Raw genomic sequence first — 17,780 nt, 5'->3', positions numbered from 1 at the left:
ACCAATTAAAGTTTCTGAATATAGGAGGTGGATTTAAAAATGTTTGAGACTGGTTTTGTAACATGCCAACAGATGGAAGCACAAGGCTGCACGCACATTCAATTGGAGCACTGATGTTGATAAGTCAGTGTGCCAAAAGACATCGTCCTGTGTACATCTGGAGCTGTGCAACTGCTGCTGTTCTGACCACATGCATTATCACTTCTGCAATTTCATCATAGACAGCAAGTTAGAATGAAGAGCAAACATGAAATTCTGTGTGAAACTCGGCAAATATGTGTCAAGTTTATGGCAATGATTATTTGAGGTGTTTTGAGTGGCAGAAGCACTTCAAGAGTGGAAGAACATCACTGTAAGACGATGAGAGATCAGCAACAATGGGCTCAACATTCATGTCAAGGATCATCACTGAGGATGAAACTTTGGTGTATGAATACGACCCTGAGATGAAGCAACAGTCTTGACAGTTGAAGAGACCGTCATCTCCATGACCAAAAAAGACAAGGCAGATCTGCAGCTTAACCAATTGGATGCTCATCATCTTTTTCAACATTCGCAGCATTGTGCAGCAAGAATTCTTCCCTGGTGGCCAGACCATGAATAGCGAGTTCTACTGCCAGGTTTTAAGGCGTCTCAGGGAGGACATACAGCAAAAAAGACAGAACTACAATATAGTTCGTCTCAATCCTTTTTTTTAAATACCACCACATACATAGACATTTTAAGGTGTAAAATAGATTTATATATTTAAACAAAGCATAATTATATATTTTTTATTAGATTTTTACAATTATACAAACAAATCACTGTTTTATTTATTACCTAGCAGTTTTTTTTTTTTAGCTCCAAATTACAGACCATAAAACTCCAACTACTATTCTTTTGGACTGCACAACCTCATAGATGATCCTGGTTTACAAATGTAAAACCAGAATCCAGCGTATAGAGGTTGAGTGAATGTGGTGTGGAGTCTGTGGAGGAGTTCCTGCATTGTGATCCACATACACTCCTATTCTGGAGGATGATGGAACTTTGAGATCAGTTTTAACTTTGTTGTGCCAGAAATAAACAGAAGAAGAAGAACACTGCAGACTCCAGGACTGATTGTTGTGTCCAAACACACAGTCATCACCCTGTCCTTTCCTTCTGATATCTTTATATGAAATTGATATGAATATAATACTCTCACTGCTCCACTCCACCTCCCAGTAACAGCGTTCACACACACTCTCTTTACTTAACACCTGGCTGTAGAAGTTAAATCTCTCTGGATGATCAGAGTATGGCTGCTTTGTCTCACTGAGTGTCACCACTTTGTTCTTCTCAGACAGAATGAGGTAATAATCTACTGTGTTGGGATCCAACGTCAGATCACAGAAATCTAAACACATGAACAAGAGGAACATTAGATATTATTCACAAGATACATTTATTAAAATTGTGTGTGTGTGTGTGTGTGTGTGTGTGTGTGTGTGTGTTGTACACATACATTTCAGAAACTCGTCCCTGCTTTTTGGTTCTGAAAGTAAAATCTGAACATTCTCAGCTGTAAATAGAGAAATAAAATTAATTGATTTTACAACCAATACAACCAGATATTTGAGTAAATCATTGCTTGTTTGTTCATAAAATGTGTTTAGATCACATGTTGCACTTTACTCGTGAACCACCAGAGGGCAGAGATTCTCAACTCAAACACAAACTCATTCCCAGCTGCAGTTTCCTTTCAGGAACTCAAGCTGCATCAACAGCGCTTTGGGAACGCTTCTGCGTTGTCCACGCTCTATATCACGTGTGCAATCTGTCCAACGAAGAGGCATGGCATCACTGGCGGGGTGACATCATGACTAGGAAGCTATAAAACATGCATGCGGTGGAGCCAACTCTAGCTTCTGTTTGTTCAGAAAGCGCTCTCATAGCGAGCCCTTTGAGCCTTAGAAGTGTGGAAACCTGCGTTCCCGTCTCAAGGCGCCGTCATGGGAGATCCATGTCCGCATGACACAAACGATAGATGCTTCCCTCACATAAACTGCCTGGAGATGCTGGCTGTGCTTCTGGCTCTGAAGCACTTCATCCCAGACCTGAGGGATCACCATGTGCTGGTCCATTTGAACAACACATCGGTGGTCTCTTATATCAACAACCAGTGGGGTCTGCGATCTTGCCCCCTATACAGGCTGGCACGCCAGATCCTCCTGTGGACCTAGGGAAGACTGCATCCCTGGGTACCAAAATCAGGCAGCAGACACCCTCTCAAGGCAAAGGCCGAGGCCCGGGGAGTGAAGGCTCCACCCCAAGATGGTGGAGCAAATATGGCAAAGGTTTTACAGAGCACAAGTGGTACAAGAGACATCGCACTGTCCCCTCTGGTTATCCTCACTCACCCAGCCCCTCTTGGGCTGGACGCCATGGTACAGACATGGCCGAGGCTGAGACTGTATGCCTTTCTCCCCATTCCGCTGTTCCCGGGAGTTCTGGAGAAAGTTCGCCGGGATGGAGTCCATCTCCTCCGGGTCGCCTCTCGGCGGCCGGGCAGACCATGGTTCGCAGACCTGGTGGCCCTCCTCGAGGAACCTCCTTGGGAAATTTCTCCCAGCAGGGATCTTCTCTCCCAGGGAGGGGGCACCCTGGTTCACCCCCGACCAGAGTTATGGAGACTGTGGCCTCTGAGGGGGCACAGTTCTGGTCTCTCTACCAAGGTAGTGAAGAACATCCGCCAAATCAGAGCTCCCTCTACAAGGAGGTCGTATGCCGCTAAATGGCGCCTGGTCCCTGTAAAAAAGAATAGTAATAGCAAGTAGACTCTCAGCAGGTGGATAGTGGATGCTTTCATTCTCAAATGTGTTCTCTGGTCTCCCCGCTCCTTTCAGGGTCAAAGCTCACTCTACAAGGAGTGTGGCACCCTCTACGGCCTGGTCCTCTGGAGTCCCACTCCAAGACATTTGTGACTCTGCGGGCTTGTCCACCCCACTGACCTTTGTCAGGTATTATAACATTGACCGTAGACACTCTAGGCTCCTCCATCCTGCGGTCTAGCTGTGCCCATCCACACTAGGCAGGGACTGGTCAGTGTGGCATGATTGGACTCTCGTTCCCAAAGCGTTTTTGACGCAGCTCGAAATCCTGAAAGGGGACGTCTTTAGGTTGCGGATGTAACCCTAGTTCCCTGAAGGAATGAGACGCTGGGTCTCCAAGCCACAGTCTCTGCATCCACGTGGCACTTCAATCTTCTTTTAGAAGCTAGCATCGGCTCCAACGCATACACGTTTTATAACTTCCTGGTTCTCTCCGTTGGACAGATTGCACACACGATTCAGAGCACGGTCAACGCGGAAGCATTCAAAGCCAAAGCATTGTTGACGCAGCATCTCATTCCTTCATGGAACTAGGGTTACATACATAAACTAGAGACCTTCATTGTTAACTGTGCAGTAATTTGGTGCTCAGGAATGAATACCAACACCTTGACTTCACCTTCTCACTGAGCTACAAACTTCCCTCACCTTATCAGGAATGGATCATCTTACTATGTTCACGGATTTTGATAAATTTCTCCTGGCAGAATTCCTCAAGTCTCTTTTTCAGGTCAGAGAGAGATTTCCTCACTGCATCAAAAAAGATATTGACAGTGATGCTGAGTGAATCTTCACACACATCAGCTGGAACATTTGGTCTTTCGGTTTTGGGACTCTGATGTCTGGAGACTAAAACCTGCATACAGCAATTAGAAATAAAATTAATTGAAGCAATGCAATAATTGTAAAGTTTTATATAGAATCTTATAACACATTCTTTCTAGAATCTAAAATTATGGGGATTTTTGAAGCATCCAATGAACCTGTAACCTTCATATTCCTCCTGGAAATGTGGATGTAATGTACCTTTACTTCCTGGAGGAAATGGATGTGATCGTGTGTGTGTGAAAGCTGCTCCAGCTCAGTGATTCTCCTCTGAAGATCAGAAATCTCCTGCTCCAGTTGCTCCAGGAGTCGTTCAGCTCTACTCAGTTCAGCCTTCTCCTGATCTCTGATCAGCTCCGTCACCTCCGAGCGCTTTTTCTCCATGGAGCTGATCATCTCAGTAAAGATCTTCCCACTGTCATCTACTGCTGTCTGTGCACTGAGCTGTTAGGACACATACACACATACACACACACACACACACACACACACACACACTCTTACTGGGTCTCTAAATGACTCAATGTCCATGTTGTGTGTGTTTCTAGGAGCAGCTCCGTCTCTGCTCACTGCTCACCTTTATAATGTTCACAGCCTGTTTTAGCTCCTGCACCTTCTTCTGCTTCTCCTGGATTCTCTGCTGGAATTTCATCTGCTCCTCCTTCAGCTCAGTCTGAGGACAAATAAAATACATATCATAGTTGATGGTGTATGAGATGATAAAGACTGTGGTGAGACCTGAGATGTTGTATGGTTTAGAGACATTGGCATGGAGTAAAACACAGGAGATGGAGCTGGAGGTAGCGGAGCTGAAGATGCTGAGAGTTTCATTGGGAGTGACGATGATGGACAGCATTAGAAATTAGTTTATTAGAGGAACAGCGCATGTAGGATGTTTTGGAGACTAGGTAGAAGAGGCCTAATTAAGATGGTTTGGACATGTGCAGAGGAGGGACATGGGGTATATCAGTAGGAGAATGCTGAGGATGGAGCCAGCAGGAAGGAAGAAGGCAAAAGAGAAGGTTTATGGATGTGGAGAGGGAAGACATGAAGGTGGTTGGTTTGAAAGAGGCAGATGTAGAGGACAGGGGGGGTATGGGAAACAGATTATCTGCTGTGGTGACCCCTAATGGGAGCAGCCAAAAGAGAAAGAAGAAGGAGAAGGTGGTGAGATGAGGTCAGGTTGTGAATGTTAATTCAAGATACAGTTTTAAAGTTTGTTTAAATGTTCAGCTAAATAAAAACACCTTATTGAATAAGTAAAAGACTGGATGGTCTCATTTGTTTTGTAACACTATATTCTACCAGCCATATTTGTTTTGTTTTTTTACCAGCAAGATGTCGTTTTTTTATGTGAAATTCTGAAATTCCGAAACATATACACACAAACACCAACAGAAGTTCTGGGACATAAACAAAAAAGAATACTGTAATTTCCGGACTATAAAGTGCACCCATATATAAGCCGCACCCACTGAATTTTACAAATAATTTAATTTTTAACATAAATAAGCCGCACCTGTCTATAAGCCTAATGTCTACACTAATGTACTTTACACAAGTCTTAATGAAAGACACGTTACACACGGTGTAACAGGTGAAATATGTTGCGCTTCCTTTAGGAATATTATTATTCCTATTCCTAATATTAATATTCCTAATATTATTTTGGGAATAGCATGCCAGAAGCGAGCTCTCCCTTCACCCAGACTCAACGCGTTACAATGGCCTGTATCTAAACAGTAGCTACCAAGAAAGTCATTGTTCGCTGTCTTCCTCCTTCCTTTCACAACTATTTCTCTCGGGAGTTTATCTTTTGGCATCGTCGTGCGTTTAAAAATCACCCGATGGAAGTTTTTTCTCCCGAAGCCGTGCAGCTCAGAACACAGGTAAGGTGCGTTTTTCGTTTCCGTTCGGAAATTTCATTGGTCTAATGTTATGGGGTTCAGTTTTTTGGCATAAATTAGCCGCTTCGTTGTGTAAGCCGCGGGGTTCTAAATGTGGGGAAAAAGTAGCGGCTTATAGTCCGAAAAATATGGTAACCATCTAAATTACAACACTATTGTTTGGTTGGAGCAAAAATGCTTTACGGCATGTTGTTCAGTGGGCCCTTATCATTGCTAATAAACCGGGATTAGCAGCAGTGGATGTGTTTGTGACTGTTTATTACAATAATAATAATACAGTGGAACCCGTTTATGTCCCCGGCCTAGGGGACGCCAAAAAGGGTTGAGATAACTGATGATCGAGACAAACGAAAACCAATATGGCGGCAATATATTAACGTGCTTGAAATTTCTTTATGTACATGATGTACGTTATTAAATGAGAATGTGCATGCACGTGTTTTTGGAGGTTTTTTTACACAACAGCGTTGCCGCGATTTGATTGATTGGTCATGCAGATCGAACCTGTAATGCGGATAAGGAGACGGAAGCCGAAGTAAACGCAAACAAAGTTTATTGAGAATACTCAGGAGATAATCCACCAATACTTGTGGCGAAGCAGTAATATCCAGTGGTGCGCTCCGGGACCGCGGTCCACGAAGTTCTGTGAAAGCAGAGACAGTTCGTGTAGAGAATCCACGGATCCGCACTATGGAAAGCGCAGCGCTGGGCAGCAACGGATAAACGTGGTGCAGACAGCGTGAACATGGAAAACAGCAGGATCGGGGTAATCCGGGGTGCCGTTGAGAGAATGTGGAGTCCGAGAAAAAGGGTATGTAGTGGGATACTTCGGGGAATGGCAGGGGGACTCCTGACATAACCGACATTAAGTGGCAAATTTGCCCCACCCTTGTGCTCGAGATATTAGGTTCGGTGACATAAAAGAATCGACATAACCGATTAAAAATGCTAGGACAAAGCGAGAATTTGGCGGTTCCACTTCAAAAACGTCGAACTAATAGGGTTGGCGAATTAACCGAGGTCGAGATAAGTGGGTTCGACTGTATAAGTAGTGCATGTTGTTGTGTACTGCTTACACACATTCAGCAAATACATTTATTATACGTTTTCCATTAATAAAATAGTGATCTGAAAACGCTGCTTGAGGCTTAGACCTTTAGAATGATGTATAGTTAGTCGTGGTTATACTTCTCCCTTTTTATTTAATCTATTGCTAAACATTAACACCTGAGAACAATGGGATATTATGGGAATGATTCGACACTGTAAAGGTGTAAAATGAGGTTCAGATGGTTGTTGGTTGAATTGTTCACTGACTCCTCTGAACTGATACGGAGACTTTTATTTTACACTTCTTTACTAACAAACACATTCAGTAAAGCAGGAGAGTTTCCAGATTTTCATTCCAACAAATCAGGAGCCAGAACTGATCAAACTCATCAGACTGAGAGAAAATGATTGAATAAGTGGAATAAAACTTTGTGATTTTAGATGAATAATGTAATTTCTATGAACAGACTGAATATATCAGACCTGCATTTCTCACCTGTTGTTCAGTTCTGTAGGCTTTAACTGAGACGGTGTCGTGGCTTCTGTGTTCATCCGTCATACACAGATAACAGATGAAGCTTCGGTCGGTACGACAGTAGATCTCCAGGACTTTATCATGCTCAGAGCAGATCTTCTCTTGAAGATTTATAGAAGCTTCGACTTGTGCTTCTTCCAGGAAGGAACTTCATAATGAGGTTTCAGATGAGTTTCACAAAAGGAGGCCAGACACATCAGACACGACTTGACGGCTTTGTGTTTCCTCCCGCTACAGAAATCACATTCCACATCTCCAGGTTCAGCGTAACAGTGAGCAGAAGAAGCAGCTCAGACTTCATTGTCTCAATGGTTCGAGTTTTTTTATTGTGTGTGTGGATTTTTTTACTTTTCTTCTTGTCACACATGTCTGTGCCCTCGGCCCACTGCCTGGATGCACACAACAAATCTTTAATAAATTTGGACGAACATGGAACATTCTGCTCTCTCTCTTGCATAACCCAGCGGAGAGGGAGAAGTAACTTTCCGGGCACTGGGGGAACTGGTGCCAACACTCCAACCGGAGAAATTTTGTTCGTCGAACACAGTCTTTGAAACGCTCCCCAACACCTTTTCGCTGGAGGGGGAGAACAAGACTCCTGATATGAGTCGAGGGGTGCTACAGAAACTCCGAGAGTGCTGCCACCTCTCTTTTGACCCAAAATCAGACCACAGGCTAGGTCGCCCGCCTTTTCTTCCCTCCTTGAGGGTCCGCTGGGCGATGCCTAGCAGCTGCCTCTGCAAAAGAGGTCTTTTTCCTGGGCTGGGGCTGTTTCTGGCGAGCCTCCCCGCGCATTGACTGCTGGGGTGGGGGTTGCCTAGGAGCCCTGAAACCAGGCTGTCTCTCTCTGGATGCAGGGGCGAAATATGAACGTGCGGGTTGGGGAGGGCGAGCAGGAGGCTTTCTTGGGAGGCATGCCTCAAACGCTTCACCATTCTTCTTGCGAAGGTCGCATTGCTGGCGCATATTCGCCACCCCAGCCCCGAAAAGGGCTTTTGGCTCTATCGGGGCATCGAGGAACTCCACCTTTTCCCTTTCCGATAAGCCTGTCAAACCCAACCACAGGGCCCTTTCACCTACCACAGCGAGGCCCATGCTGCGGCTGCAGCTCTGGACCGCTCCCCTAGAGGAACGCAGGTTGAGATCTGCAATGATGCAGATTTCTTCCCACAAGGTAGAATCTGGTGACCCAGCATCAATCTGCCTCCCCATCTCTTCCATGAGCTCTGCCTGGTAAGCCGTGAGCATGGAGGTGGCATTCAGAGCTCTAACCGCCAGGGCCGAGGAGCGGTAGATCTTCTGAAAAAGGGAGGCGGACAGCCTTTCTGTACGTCCTGGCAGAGAAGGGTAGGAGGAGGATAGAGCAGCTCGTCGTTTTGGGTGGAGGTGGCTAGCCACCGACATCTCTACATGGGGGGGGGATGGGGGGGGGGTTGTACATCCCCAAAGCCTCCATATCGTGCACCTCCAGTCTAGAGAAACCCTTGACGGGCACTCTATGCGAGAAAGGTTTGTCCCAAAAACGACGCATTTCTGTGACACACGCCGGTACAGCAGGAATCAGCTGCTTAACTGGGGAAGTGCGCGATGGCAGCCTCTTCCCGTCATATAAATCCCTCTCAGCATCGGGATGCACCTGCTGAGACGCCCATTCGATGGAAAGTTTTTTGGCCGCTCTCCTACACACCTCCACGAGGTCCAGCTCACCTGGCATGGGGGAAGGGCCCGTAGCACTTCCAGGCCTGGAGAGAAGATCAGGAGGGAGGATAGCATCCTCCTAATCGTCCTCCAAATCCTCTTCCAAAAAATGAGCGATTTAAAAGCGACTTGTGCTAAAGAAACATTAGGCAAACCGCAGCGATGAAAGTAGCGACGTCATCATTCCCAATCTTGCGGTCCACACTGAGCATGAAATCGAACAGTAGCATAGCAATCCTGTGGATACATTTCAGCTCAATGAAGACATGTACATGTAGCAAAGTAATTGTGTATTTACATCAGAGGTGGAAAGTAACGAAGTACAAATACTTTGTTACTGTACTTGCGTAGTTTTTTTCTTTTTTTTTGGTATCAGAACAACTTTTGACTTTCACTCATTACGTTTTTACACAAATATCTGTACTTTTTACTTCTTACATTTTTAAAACGGCCTCATTACTTTAGTTTTAATCCATTGATTTGGTGAAATGTCAGTTTTTTATTTTCACTGCGCCGATTTCAGTCCGACTGATTTCCTGTCATTGTGCGTCTTTTTCAATCCACTGGTGTATAATGTTCTGTCTCTCACTCACCACAGACGTAGACTAGATTACAAAGCTAAGAATGCCACAAAGCCATGACTGAGAACAGACACATTCCTGATCATCATCTTTCCTCTGCTTGTGTTATGTGGAAGTTCAGCCTGGATATATTCATTAGGTAACATTTTGAATTTATGTATACACACACACACACACATTTATGACGTCCTTTCTTTACTTAGATATAAAATAAATAAAGAAACTTCACCGAAAAATATTTTTAATCAGTAAACTTTTATTTATGCGCCATGTCTCAAATCAAACACCAAATCCGCCATGATTCACACAATTTACCCTCTAGGTGGCGTTTTGTGGATTTTTCCCTCATAATGGCGAAACTTAAATTACTGTCTTTACTGATCGTACAGAGAAACAATTCATCATTCAAATCTGTAAAATGTCTATGATAAAAGCTACTTGACTTGAAGAGGTGCAGTTTCTCCTGTGTCACCTCATTAACTGTCCGTGTGGAAACATAGCAAAGGTTCCATTTGGTGTCCTGATGATGTACGTAATTTAAACCATCATTATTACTTTAAAATATTTACAAGAATTTTTTGTCTTCAAGCTCTGTTGCATCCATATTTCTCCATGTCCATGTTGCTTAAATTATTAAAAACATGAAGTATTAATATATGGTACATTTAGAACAGATAGAAATGTGCGCTTAAGTTGCGATTAAATATTTAATTTGCTTGACAACCTTTCATACATACAATGTACATATTACATACTCTATCTATCGATCGATCAATCACCTGCCCTTTCCTGCTATATGTGGTTTTTTTCCAAACTGTTACCAAAAATCTGGATGCACTCAGTTACAGGATTTCTTTAGATGTGCTATAAAAACCTTTTGCATTCACTTGAACTTGGAAACCCAAACCTGTGCACAAAGTGAGCTCCTTGAACATCTGATTCATTCTAAACTGTCTGTTTGTCCCCCCGGCAGTCCATTCCGAAGTTCTTTAATGAGGTCACTCCTCCAACCTCGCCTGCCATCCTGGGTCAAACTGCACAATCGACTTCATTAAGAGGTTCTGGTGGATATACCAAATATCTGGTTCAGACATTCATGTCTCCCTGCACTGGCATCCTCCAGTGCTGCTCCACCCACTGCCTATCCCTTACCAACCTTGATCCCACCGTGTGCATCTTTTGGGTCAACAAGAAAACACCTTTATGTGGAATCCCGCAAACTGTCCCAACACTACATTGGGCTGTTTTCAGATAACCAGTAGAGTCTAGATAACCAGGTCCTCTAATCATGTCTTGCTTGAAGTGCCTAGAACAAGATATAAATCGTGGGGTGATCGATTTTGTTTTAAGTTCTTACAATTTGCTTCTTTTTTTTAAATGATATTGTATATTTTACTACTTTAATGTTAATTAAATTTTATTACTATTTTGCACATGGCCTTTTCACTTTGTTCAGCACCTAGGTTCTACCTGGTAGATGTTAGGTGCTATATAAATAAAGATTGATTGATATCAGTTACTGTTACCCAGGTCATTAAAGATAAACTCTCATTTCGATGCATCTCTTCTCACGCCTGTTCTCACCTGTGTTTTCTCTTCCACAGGTTTCCCCTCCCTTCCCCTTCATAATCAGTGGTCAACCAGCCTACAAAGACCACCAGATACTGGACTTGCGCCATGTACAAAGATCACTGCAGCATCTAGTGGTCCGGTAATGTTTCGCTTCAGAGAAACGCTCCTGGGTCTAAACCTGGAATATCTTGTACACTGAGCTCATCAGGGAATTCCACATCTGTCTCCTGATCATCCCATCAGGAACATCAGGAGCCATTCCCGGGGGCTACGTTTTCTGTTGCTTGTTTCTCGCACGGTTCTATATTTTTTCCAGAGTGAATTTTGGATTTTCAGTTGTCACTTTGCCAGGAGGGAATCTGTATTCGAACTCGAGTGTTTATTGTTATGCCCCTGCTTTCCTTTGGCCCGTACAGCATTATTTATTTTCAGTGAGAATATGTTTTCTAATGTTTTTGAAAACCCGCTAAACCTGGACAGGTAAATGTGTATATAAGTGTGTATAGTTGTTAGATTTTTATCATGCCCAAACAAAACTTAATTCTGGGAGAGGTTTTCCATGCGCTACGATGCCCGTGGTGCCTTTTCTGATCAGGGAAGAATCACACAGCACACAGAATGGCGCATATGTTCTTCTTCAGTTTATTGCAGATAACAGACAAGTATATATTTACACACTGAAAAAAACCTGACCTAAAACTGTTCCTGATTGGGTAAGAACACATAGTAACCAGAGATGTGAGCCCAGATAAAGACTTTCCATGTACCTTACATAGTCTCGTCGTAAAGACCCCATAGACACTGAACAGATAACATAGGAATGTGTTTAGAGAACCAGTGTGAGGCCCATCTTAACACTAACAATAGTGGATAGAAGTTTTTATACATTGTTTTGGGACTTTAGCAACTAAACTGCAGTGGCTGAATTGCATTGGACAATATAAATTGCTAACAACAAAAAACTAGTTAATCATCTAGCACTGGTAATGGCATAGACGCAACTTATATTTTCAATCCCATGCTGAGGAGTATATGCTGGAATTGTTTGGAATGTTAAATTCTGGCAAGAGAAAGAAGAAAGTCTCCTACCTGGGGAAAAAAAGATAGTATTTTTCTACTCTGTAGCATAATCATGTAGATGTAGTGCATCACTACATTGTGTTAATTACATTGCTATGTGCCAGTTGTGGTAATTGTGGTGTAAGATTTGAGCTGGTTGTTCTTAAAGTAAGTATTTATCTTTATAAAAACTCATCTTTGTGAGATATAATTCTATCAGTTCATTGTTTGTGTGTAAAAGGCTTTTTACTTAAAGTTTCTCATTGTGAATAATGTGAATAAATGCTTTGGGAATTGGATGTAAGTTGTGCACCAACAAATCTACAATTGAATGTGGTTTGGTTTTCTTTTGCTCTAAAACCATTTTGTTCATGAAACGGTTAAAAGCGGAAGGTCATGAGCTCTGTTTTTGTGCTCCTCCTCTGTTACACAACCAGGAAGTGACTTCTCACTTCGGAGAAAAAGAAACTCAAAGAGTCTTCATCCTGCACTGTTTCTCTCTGTGTCTGTGGGTGAGTTTATTAAAATGGCAGAGGCCAGTATTTCAGTAGATCAGCTTTCAGTGGATCAGTTCAGCTGTCCAGTGTGTCTGGATCTCCTGAAGGATCCAGTGACTACCCCGTGTGGTCACAGTTTCTGTAAGGTGTGTATTAATGACTGCTGGGATCAGGAGGATCAGAAGGGGGTCTACAGCTGCCCTCAGTGCAGACACACGTTCACTCCAAGGCCTGTTCTACACAGAAACAACATGCTGGCTGAAGTGGTGGAGAAACTGAAGAAGACTGAAGTCCGAGCTGCTTCTCCTGCTCACTGTTACGCTGGACCTGGAGATGTGGAATGTGATTTCTGTAGCAGGAGGAAACATAAAGCCGTCAAGTCGTGTCTGATGTGTCTGGCCTCCTTTTGTGAAACTCATCTGAAACCTCATTATGAAGTTCCTGTTTTGAAGAAACACACATTAATCGAAGCATCTGGAAATCTACAAGAGAAGATCTGCTCTGAGCATGATAAAGTCCTGGAGATCTACTGTCGTACCGACCAAAGCTTCATCTGTTATCTGTGTGTGACGGATGAACACAGAAGCCACGACACCGTCTCAGTTAAAGCCTACAGAACTGAACAACAGGTGAGAAATGCAGGTCTGATATATTCAGTCTGTTCATAGAAATTACATTATTCATCTAAAATTACCAACACTGCTTGTTTCTAATCCTGTCCATCGTCGGCACTTCCAATGAAAATCTCAGCATCTTCAGCTCTGCTACCTCCAGCTCCACCTCCTGTCTTTTACTCAATGCCACTGTCTCTAAATCATACAACATAGCAGGTCTCACCACAGTCTTTATCATCTCATACACCATCAACTATAATATGTATTTTATTTGTCCTCAGACTGAGCTGAAGGAGAAGCAGTTGAAATTCCAGCATAGACTCCAGGAGAAGCAGAAGAAGGTGCAGGAGCTGAAACAGGCTGTGAACATTATAAAGGTGAGCAGTGAGCAGAGACGGAGCTGCTCCTAGAAACACACACAACATGAACATCGAGTCATTTAGAGTCCCAGTAAGAGTGTGTGTGTGTGTGTGTGTGTGTGTGTCCTAACAGCTCAGTGCACAGACAGCAGTAGATGACAGTGAGAAGATCATTACTGAGATGATCAGCTCCATGGAGAAAAAGCGCTCGGAGGTGACGGAGCTGATCAGAGATCAGGAGAAGGCTGAACTGAGTCGAGCTGAACGACTCCTGGAGCAACTGGAGCAGGAGATTTCTGATCTTCAGAGGAGAATCACTGAGCTGGAGCAGCTTTCACACACACACGATCACATCCATTTCCTCCAGGAAATAAAGGTACATTACATCCACATTTCCAGGAGGAATATGAAGGTTACAGGTTCATTGGATGTTTCTTAGACTTCAAGAATCCCCATAATTTTAGATTCTAGAAAGAATCTGTTATAAGATTCTATATAAAACTTTACAATTATTGCATTCCTTCACTTCATTTTATTTCTAATTGCTGTATGCAGGTTTTAGCCTCCAGACATCAGAGTCCCAAAACCGACAGACCAAATGTTCCAGCTGATGTGTGTGAAGATTCACTCAGCATCAATGTCAATATCTCATTTGATGCAGTGAGGAAATTTCTCTCTGACCTGAAAAAGAGACTTGAGGAACTCTGCCAGGAGGAATTGGTCAAAATCCCTGAACATGGTAAGAGGATCCGTTCCTGATAAAGTGCATCATGTGATCTACACACATTTCTGATCCACACACAAGCAATGATTTACACAAATGTCTTTTTTTGTAAAATTAATTCATTTTATTTCTTTATTTACAGCTGAGAACATTCAGATTTTACTCTCGGAACCAACAAGCAGGGACGAGTTTCTGAAATGTATGTGTACAACACATACACACACACACACACACACACACACACACACACACACACACACACACACACTTTACATAAATATTCTGTGATTAATATCTGATGTTTCTGTTGTTCATGTGTTTAGATTTCTGTGATCTGACTCTGGATCCCAACACAGTAAATTATTACCTCATTCTGTCTGAGAAGAACAAAGTGGTGACACGCAGTGAGACAAAGCAGCCGTACTCTGATCATCCAGAGAGATTTGACTACTGTCAGGTGTTGAGTAAAGAGAGTGTGTGTGGACGCTGTTACTGGGAGGTGGAGTGGAGCAGTGATGGTAATCTGTTAATATCAGTCTCATATAAAGATATCAGAAGGAAAGGATGGGGTGATGAGTGTGCGTTTGGACACAACAATCAGTCCTGGAGTCTGCAGTGTTCTTCTTCTTCTGTTAATTTCTGGCACAACAACGTTAAAACTGATATCAAAGTTCCATCATCCTCCAGAATAGGAGTGTATGTGGATCACAGTGCAGGAACTCTGTCCTTCTACAGCGTCTCTGATACGATGAAGCTCCTCCACAGACTCCACACCACATTCACTCAGCCTCTATACGCTGGATTCTGGTTGTACATGTGTAAACGAGGATCATCTATGAGGTTTTGCAGTCTAAAAGAATAATAGTTGGTGTTTTATGGTCTGTAATTTGGAGCTGAAAGAAACATGTGCTAGGAAATAAATAAAAAGTGATTTGTTTGTATCATTGTAAAAATCAGATTTAAAAATGATAATTATGTTTTGGTAAAATATATAAATCTATTTTACTCCTTAAAATGTCTATGTACGTGGTGGTGTTTAAAAAAGGATCAAAACGAACTGTATTGTAGTTCTGTCTTTTTTGCTGAATGTCCTCTCTGAGACGCCTTAAAACCTGCAGTAGAACTCACTATTCATGGTCTGGCCACTTAATTACTGAACTGGAATTGAGATGGGGATTTGGTCAGGATTAATGGTGTCCTCAATGTGGAGAAATACAGTCAGATAGCGAACATACTGTGTAGCCAATGTCATTAAGAAATTTATTTAACGTAGAAAAGAACAAGAATATATATATATTATATATATATAAATATATATATATATTATATATATATATATATATATATATATATATATATATATATATATATATATATATATATATATATATATATATATTTTTTAAAGCATTCTGACTTTGCAGTATTGTCTTACGTCTACCTAAAACTTTTGCACAATGCCGTATATTTATTGTTTCTGTAAACATAAATAAAAAAAAGAAAACCAACGTCATCGGAATTCACAGACACCTGTAAATACAAGTACCCACAATGCAATGCGTTTGCTTGTACTTTAGCTGTAAAATGGGTGTTGGTTTTTTTCTGGAAGATTGAGCAATATTGATGGTGTAACAATGGTTAAAAACGTTGAAGTTTTGAGCTCATATAAAAAAGTCGGTGTGTCACGATGTGGAGATAAAAAGATGAATGAGTTCATCAGTGCATGTAATGTAATGAACTCCAAACCACAAAACCATCCATATGTCAATTCATTTTGTAAATTGAAGAAAAGCACAAATCTTCTTCTTTTTCTTCTTTCGGCTGCTCCCAGTAGGGGTCGCAACAGTGGATCATGCGTCTCCATACCACCCTGTTCTCTACATCTGCCTCTTTCACAACAACTACCTGCATGTCTTCCCTCACCACATCCATAAACCTCCTCCTTTGGCATTCCTCTTTTCCTCATGCCTGCACTTCTCTAACACACTCTCCATTACTTTGCACTGTTGACCCCAGGTACCTGAACTCCACCACCTTCTCCACCTCTTCTCCCTGCAACTGCACCCCTCCACTGCCCTCCCTCTCATTCACACACATGTACTCTGTCTTACTCCTACTGACTTTCATTCCCCTTCTCTCCAGCATGTACCTCCACCTCTCCAGGCTCTTCTCAACCTGCTCACTACTCTCACCACAAATCACAATATCATCCATAAACATCATAGTCCAGGAGACTCCTGTCTGACCTCGTCCGTCAACCTGTCCATCACCACTGCAAACAGGAAAGGGCTCAGGGCCGATCTATGATGTAGTCCAACCCTCACCCTGAACCAGTCTGTCGTTACTACTGCACACTTCACTGCTGTCACACTGTCCTCATACATGTCCTGCACCACCCTCACATACTTCTCTGACACACCTGACTTTCACATACAATACCACAACTCCTTTCTCGGCACTCTGTCATATGCTTTCTCTAAATCCACAAATACACAATGCAATTCCTTCTGTCCTTCTCTTTACTTCTCCATCAACATTCTCAAAGCAAATAAGGCATCTGTGGTGCTCTACCTTGGCATGAAACCATACTGTTGCTCACAGATGGTCACCTTCTCCATTCCTCAGGCATCCTCCCACCTTTCAGAATCTTGTTAAACAATCTGGTTAAAAACTCCACTGCATCTCTCCTAAACATCTCCATGCTTCTACCGGTATGTCATCTGGTCCAACCGACTTTCCACTCTTTTTTTTTAGCTGCTCTCACTTCCTCCTTACTAATCCTATTCACTTCCTGCTTTATTAACTCCACATCATCCAACCTTCTCTCTCTCTCTCATTTTCCTCGTTCATCAGCAGCTCAAAGTACTCCCTCCACCTTCTCAACACACTCTCCTCACTAGTCAACACATTTCCATCTCCATCCTTTATTGCTCTAACTTGCAACACATCCTTCCCAGCTCGGTCTCTCTGCCTGGTCAATCGGTACAAATCCTTTTCTCCTTCCTTAGTGTTCAACCTCTTATACAGCTCCTCATATGCCTTTTCCTTGGCTTTCACCACATCCCTCTTTACCTGTTGCTGCATCTCCTTGTACTCCTGCCTACTTTTCTCATCACTCTGTCGATCCCACTTCTGTTTTGTTAACCTCTTTCTCCTTATGCTCTCCTGCACTCTCATTCCACCACCACGTCTCTTTGTCTTCCTTTCTATTTCCAGATGTCACACCAAGTACTTTTCTAGCTGCCTCCCCCCTCACTCCTGCAGTAGTTTCCCAATCATCCAGCACCTCTTCACCACCACCAAGCCCCTGTCTGACCTCTTCCCTGAACCTCACACTACATTCTTCCTCATTCAGTTTCCACCATCTTATTCTTCTTTCAGTCCTCACTCTCCTTCTCTTCTTCTTCACCTCCAAAACATCCTACAGACCACCATCCGATGCTGTCTAGCTACACTGTCCCCTGCCAACACTTTACAGTCTCCAATCTCCTTCAGGTTGCATCT

At 42.8% G+C, this 17,780-nt stretch overlaps 2 protein-coding genes across 4 annotated transcripts; one reads left to right on the top strand and one right to left on the bottom strand.

The window, feature by feature from the left end:
- Positions 1 to 914: 914 nt before the first annotated feature.
- LOC124401681 (tripartite motif-containing protein 16-like) lies at positions 915 to 7,473 on the bottom strand. The gene is made up of 7 exons (XM_046874112.1): positions 7,424 to 7,473; positions 7,134 to 7,320; positions 4,258 to 4,353; positions 3,882 to 4,124; positions 3,528 to 3,711; positions 1,490 to 1,546; positions 915 to 1,381 (listed from the first exon to the last, which is right to left on the bottom strand). The coding sequence occupies exons 1-7, from the start codon at positions 7,471 to 7,473 to the stop codon at positions 915 to 917; spliced, it is 1,284 nt and encodes a 427-aa protein (XP_046730068.1).
- A 5,063-nt stretch (positions 7,474 to 12,536) lies between these two features.
- LOC124401380 (E3 ubiquitin/ISG15 ligase TRIM25-like) lies at positions 12,537 to 15,229 on the top strand. 3 transcript variants are annotated; one of them, XM_046873665.1, is made up of 6 exons: positions 12,537 to 13,208; positions 13,475 to 13,570; positions 13,686 to 13,964; positions 14,108 to 14,291; positions 14,419 to 14,475; positions 14,600 to 15,229. In XM_046873665.1, exons 1-6 carry the CDS (start codon positions 12,609 to 12,611, stop codon positions 15,136 to 15,138), a joined length of 1,755 nt encoding a protein of 584 aa, XP_046729621.1. In that variant the 5' UTR covers positions 12,537 to 12,608; the 3' UTR covers positions 15,139 to 15,229. The 3 variants fall into 3 exon arrangements, with proteins under 3 accessions (XP_046729621.1, XP_046729623.1, XP_046729622.1); XM_046873666.1 differs by having other exon boundaries at positions 12,540 to 13,208; positions 13,686 to 13,928; XM_046873667.1 differs by lacking the exon at positions 14,419 to 14,475.
- The last annotated feature ends 2,551 nt before the right edge of the window (positions 15,230 to 17,780 follow it).

The sequence above is a fragment of the Silurus meridionalis genome, chromosome 18, assembly GCF_014805685.1.
Source record: "Silurus meridionalis isolate SWU-2019-XX chromosome 18, ASM1480568v1, whole genome shotgun sequence".
NCBI classification, from domain to species: Eukaryota; Metazoa; Chordata; class Actinopteri; order Siluriformes; family Siluridae; genus Silurus; species Silurus meridionalis.
This window is presented reverse-complemented; position numbering and strand designations above follow the sequence as displayed.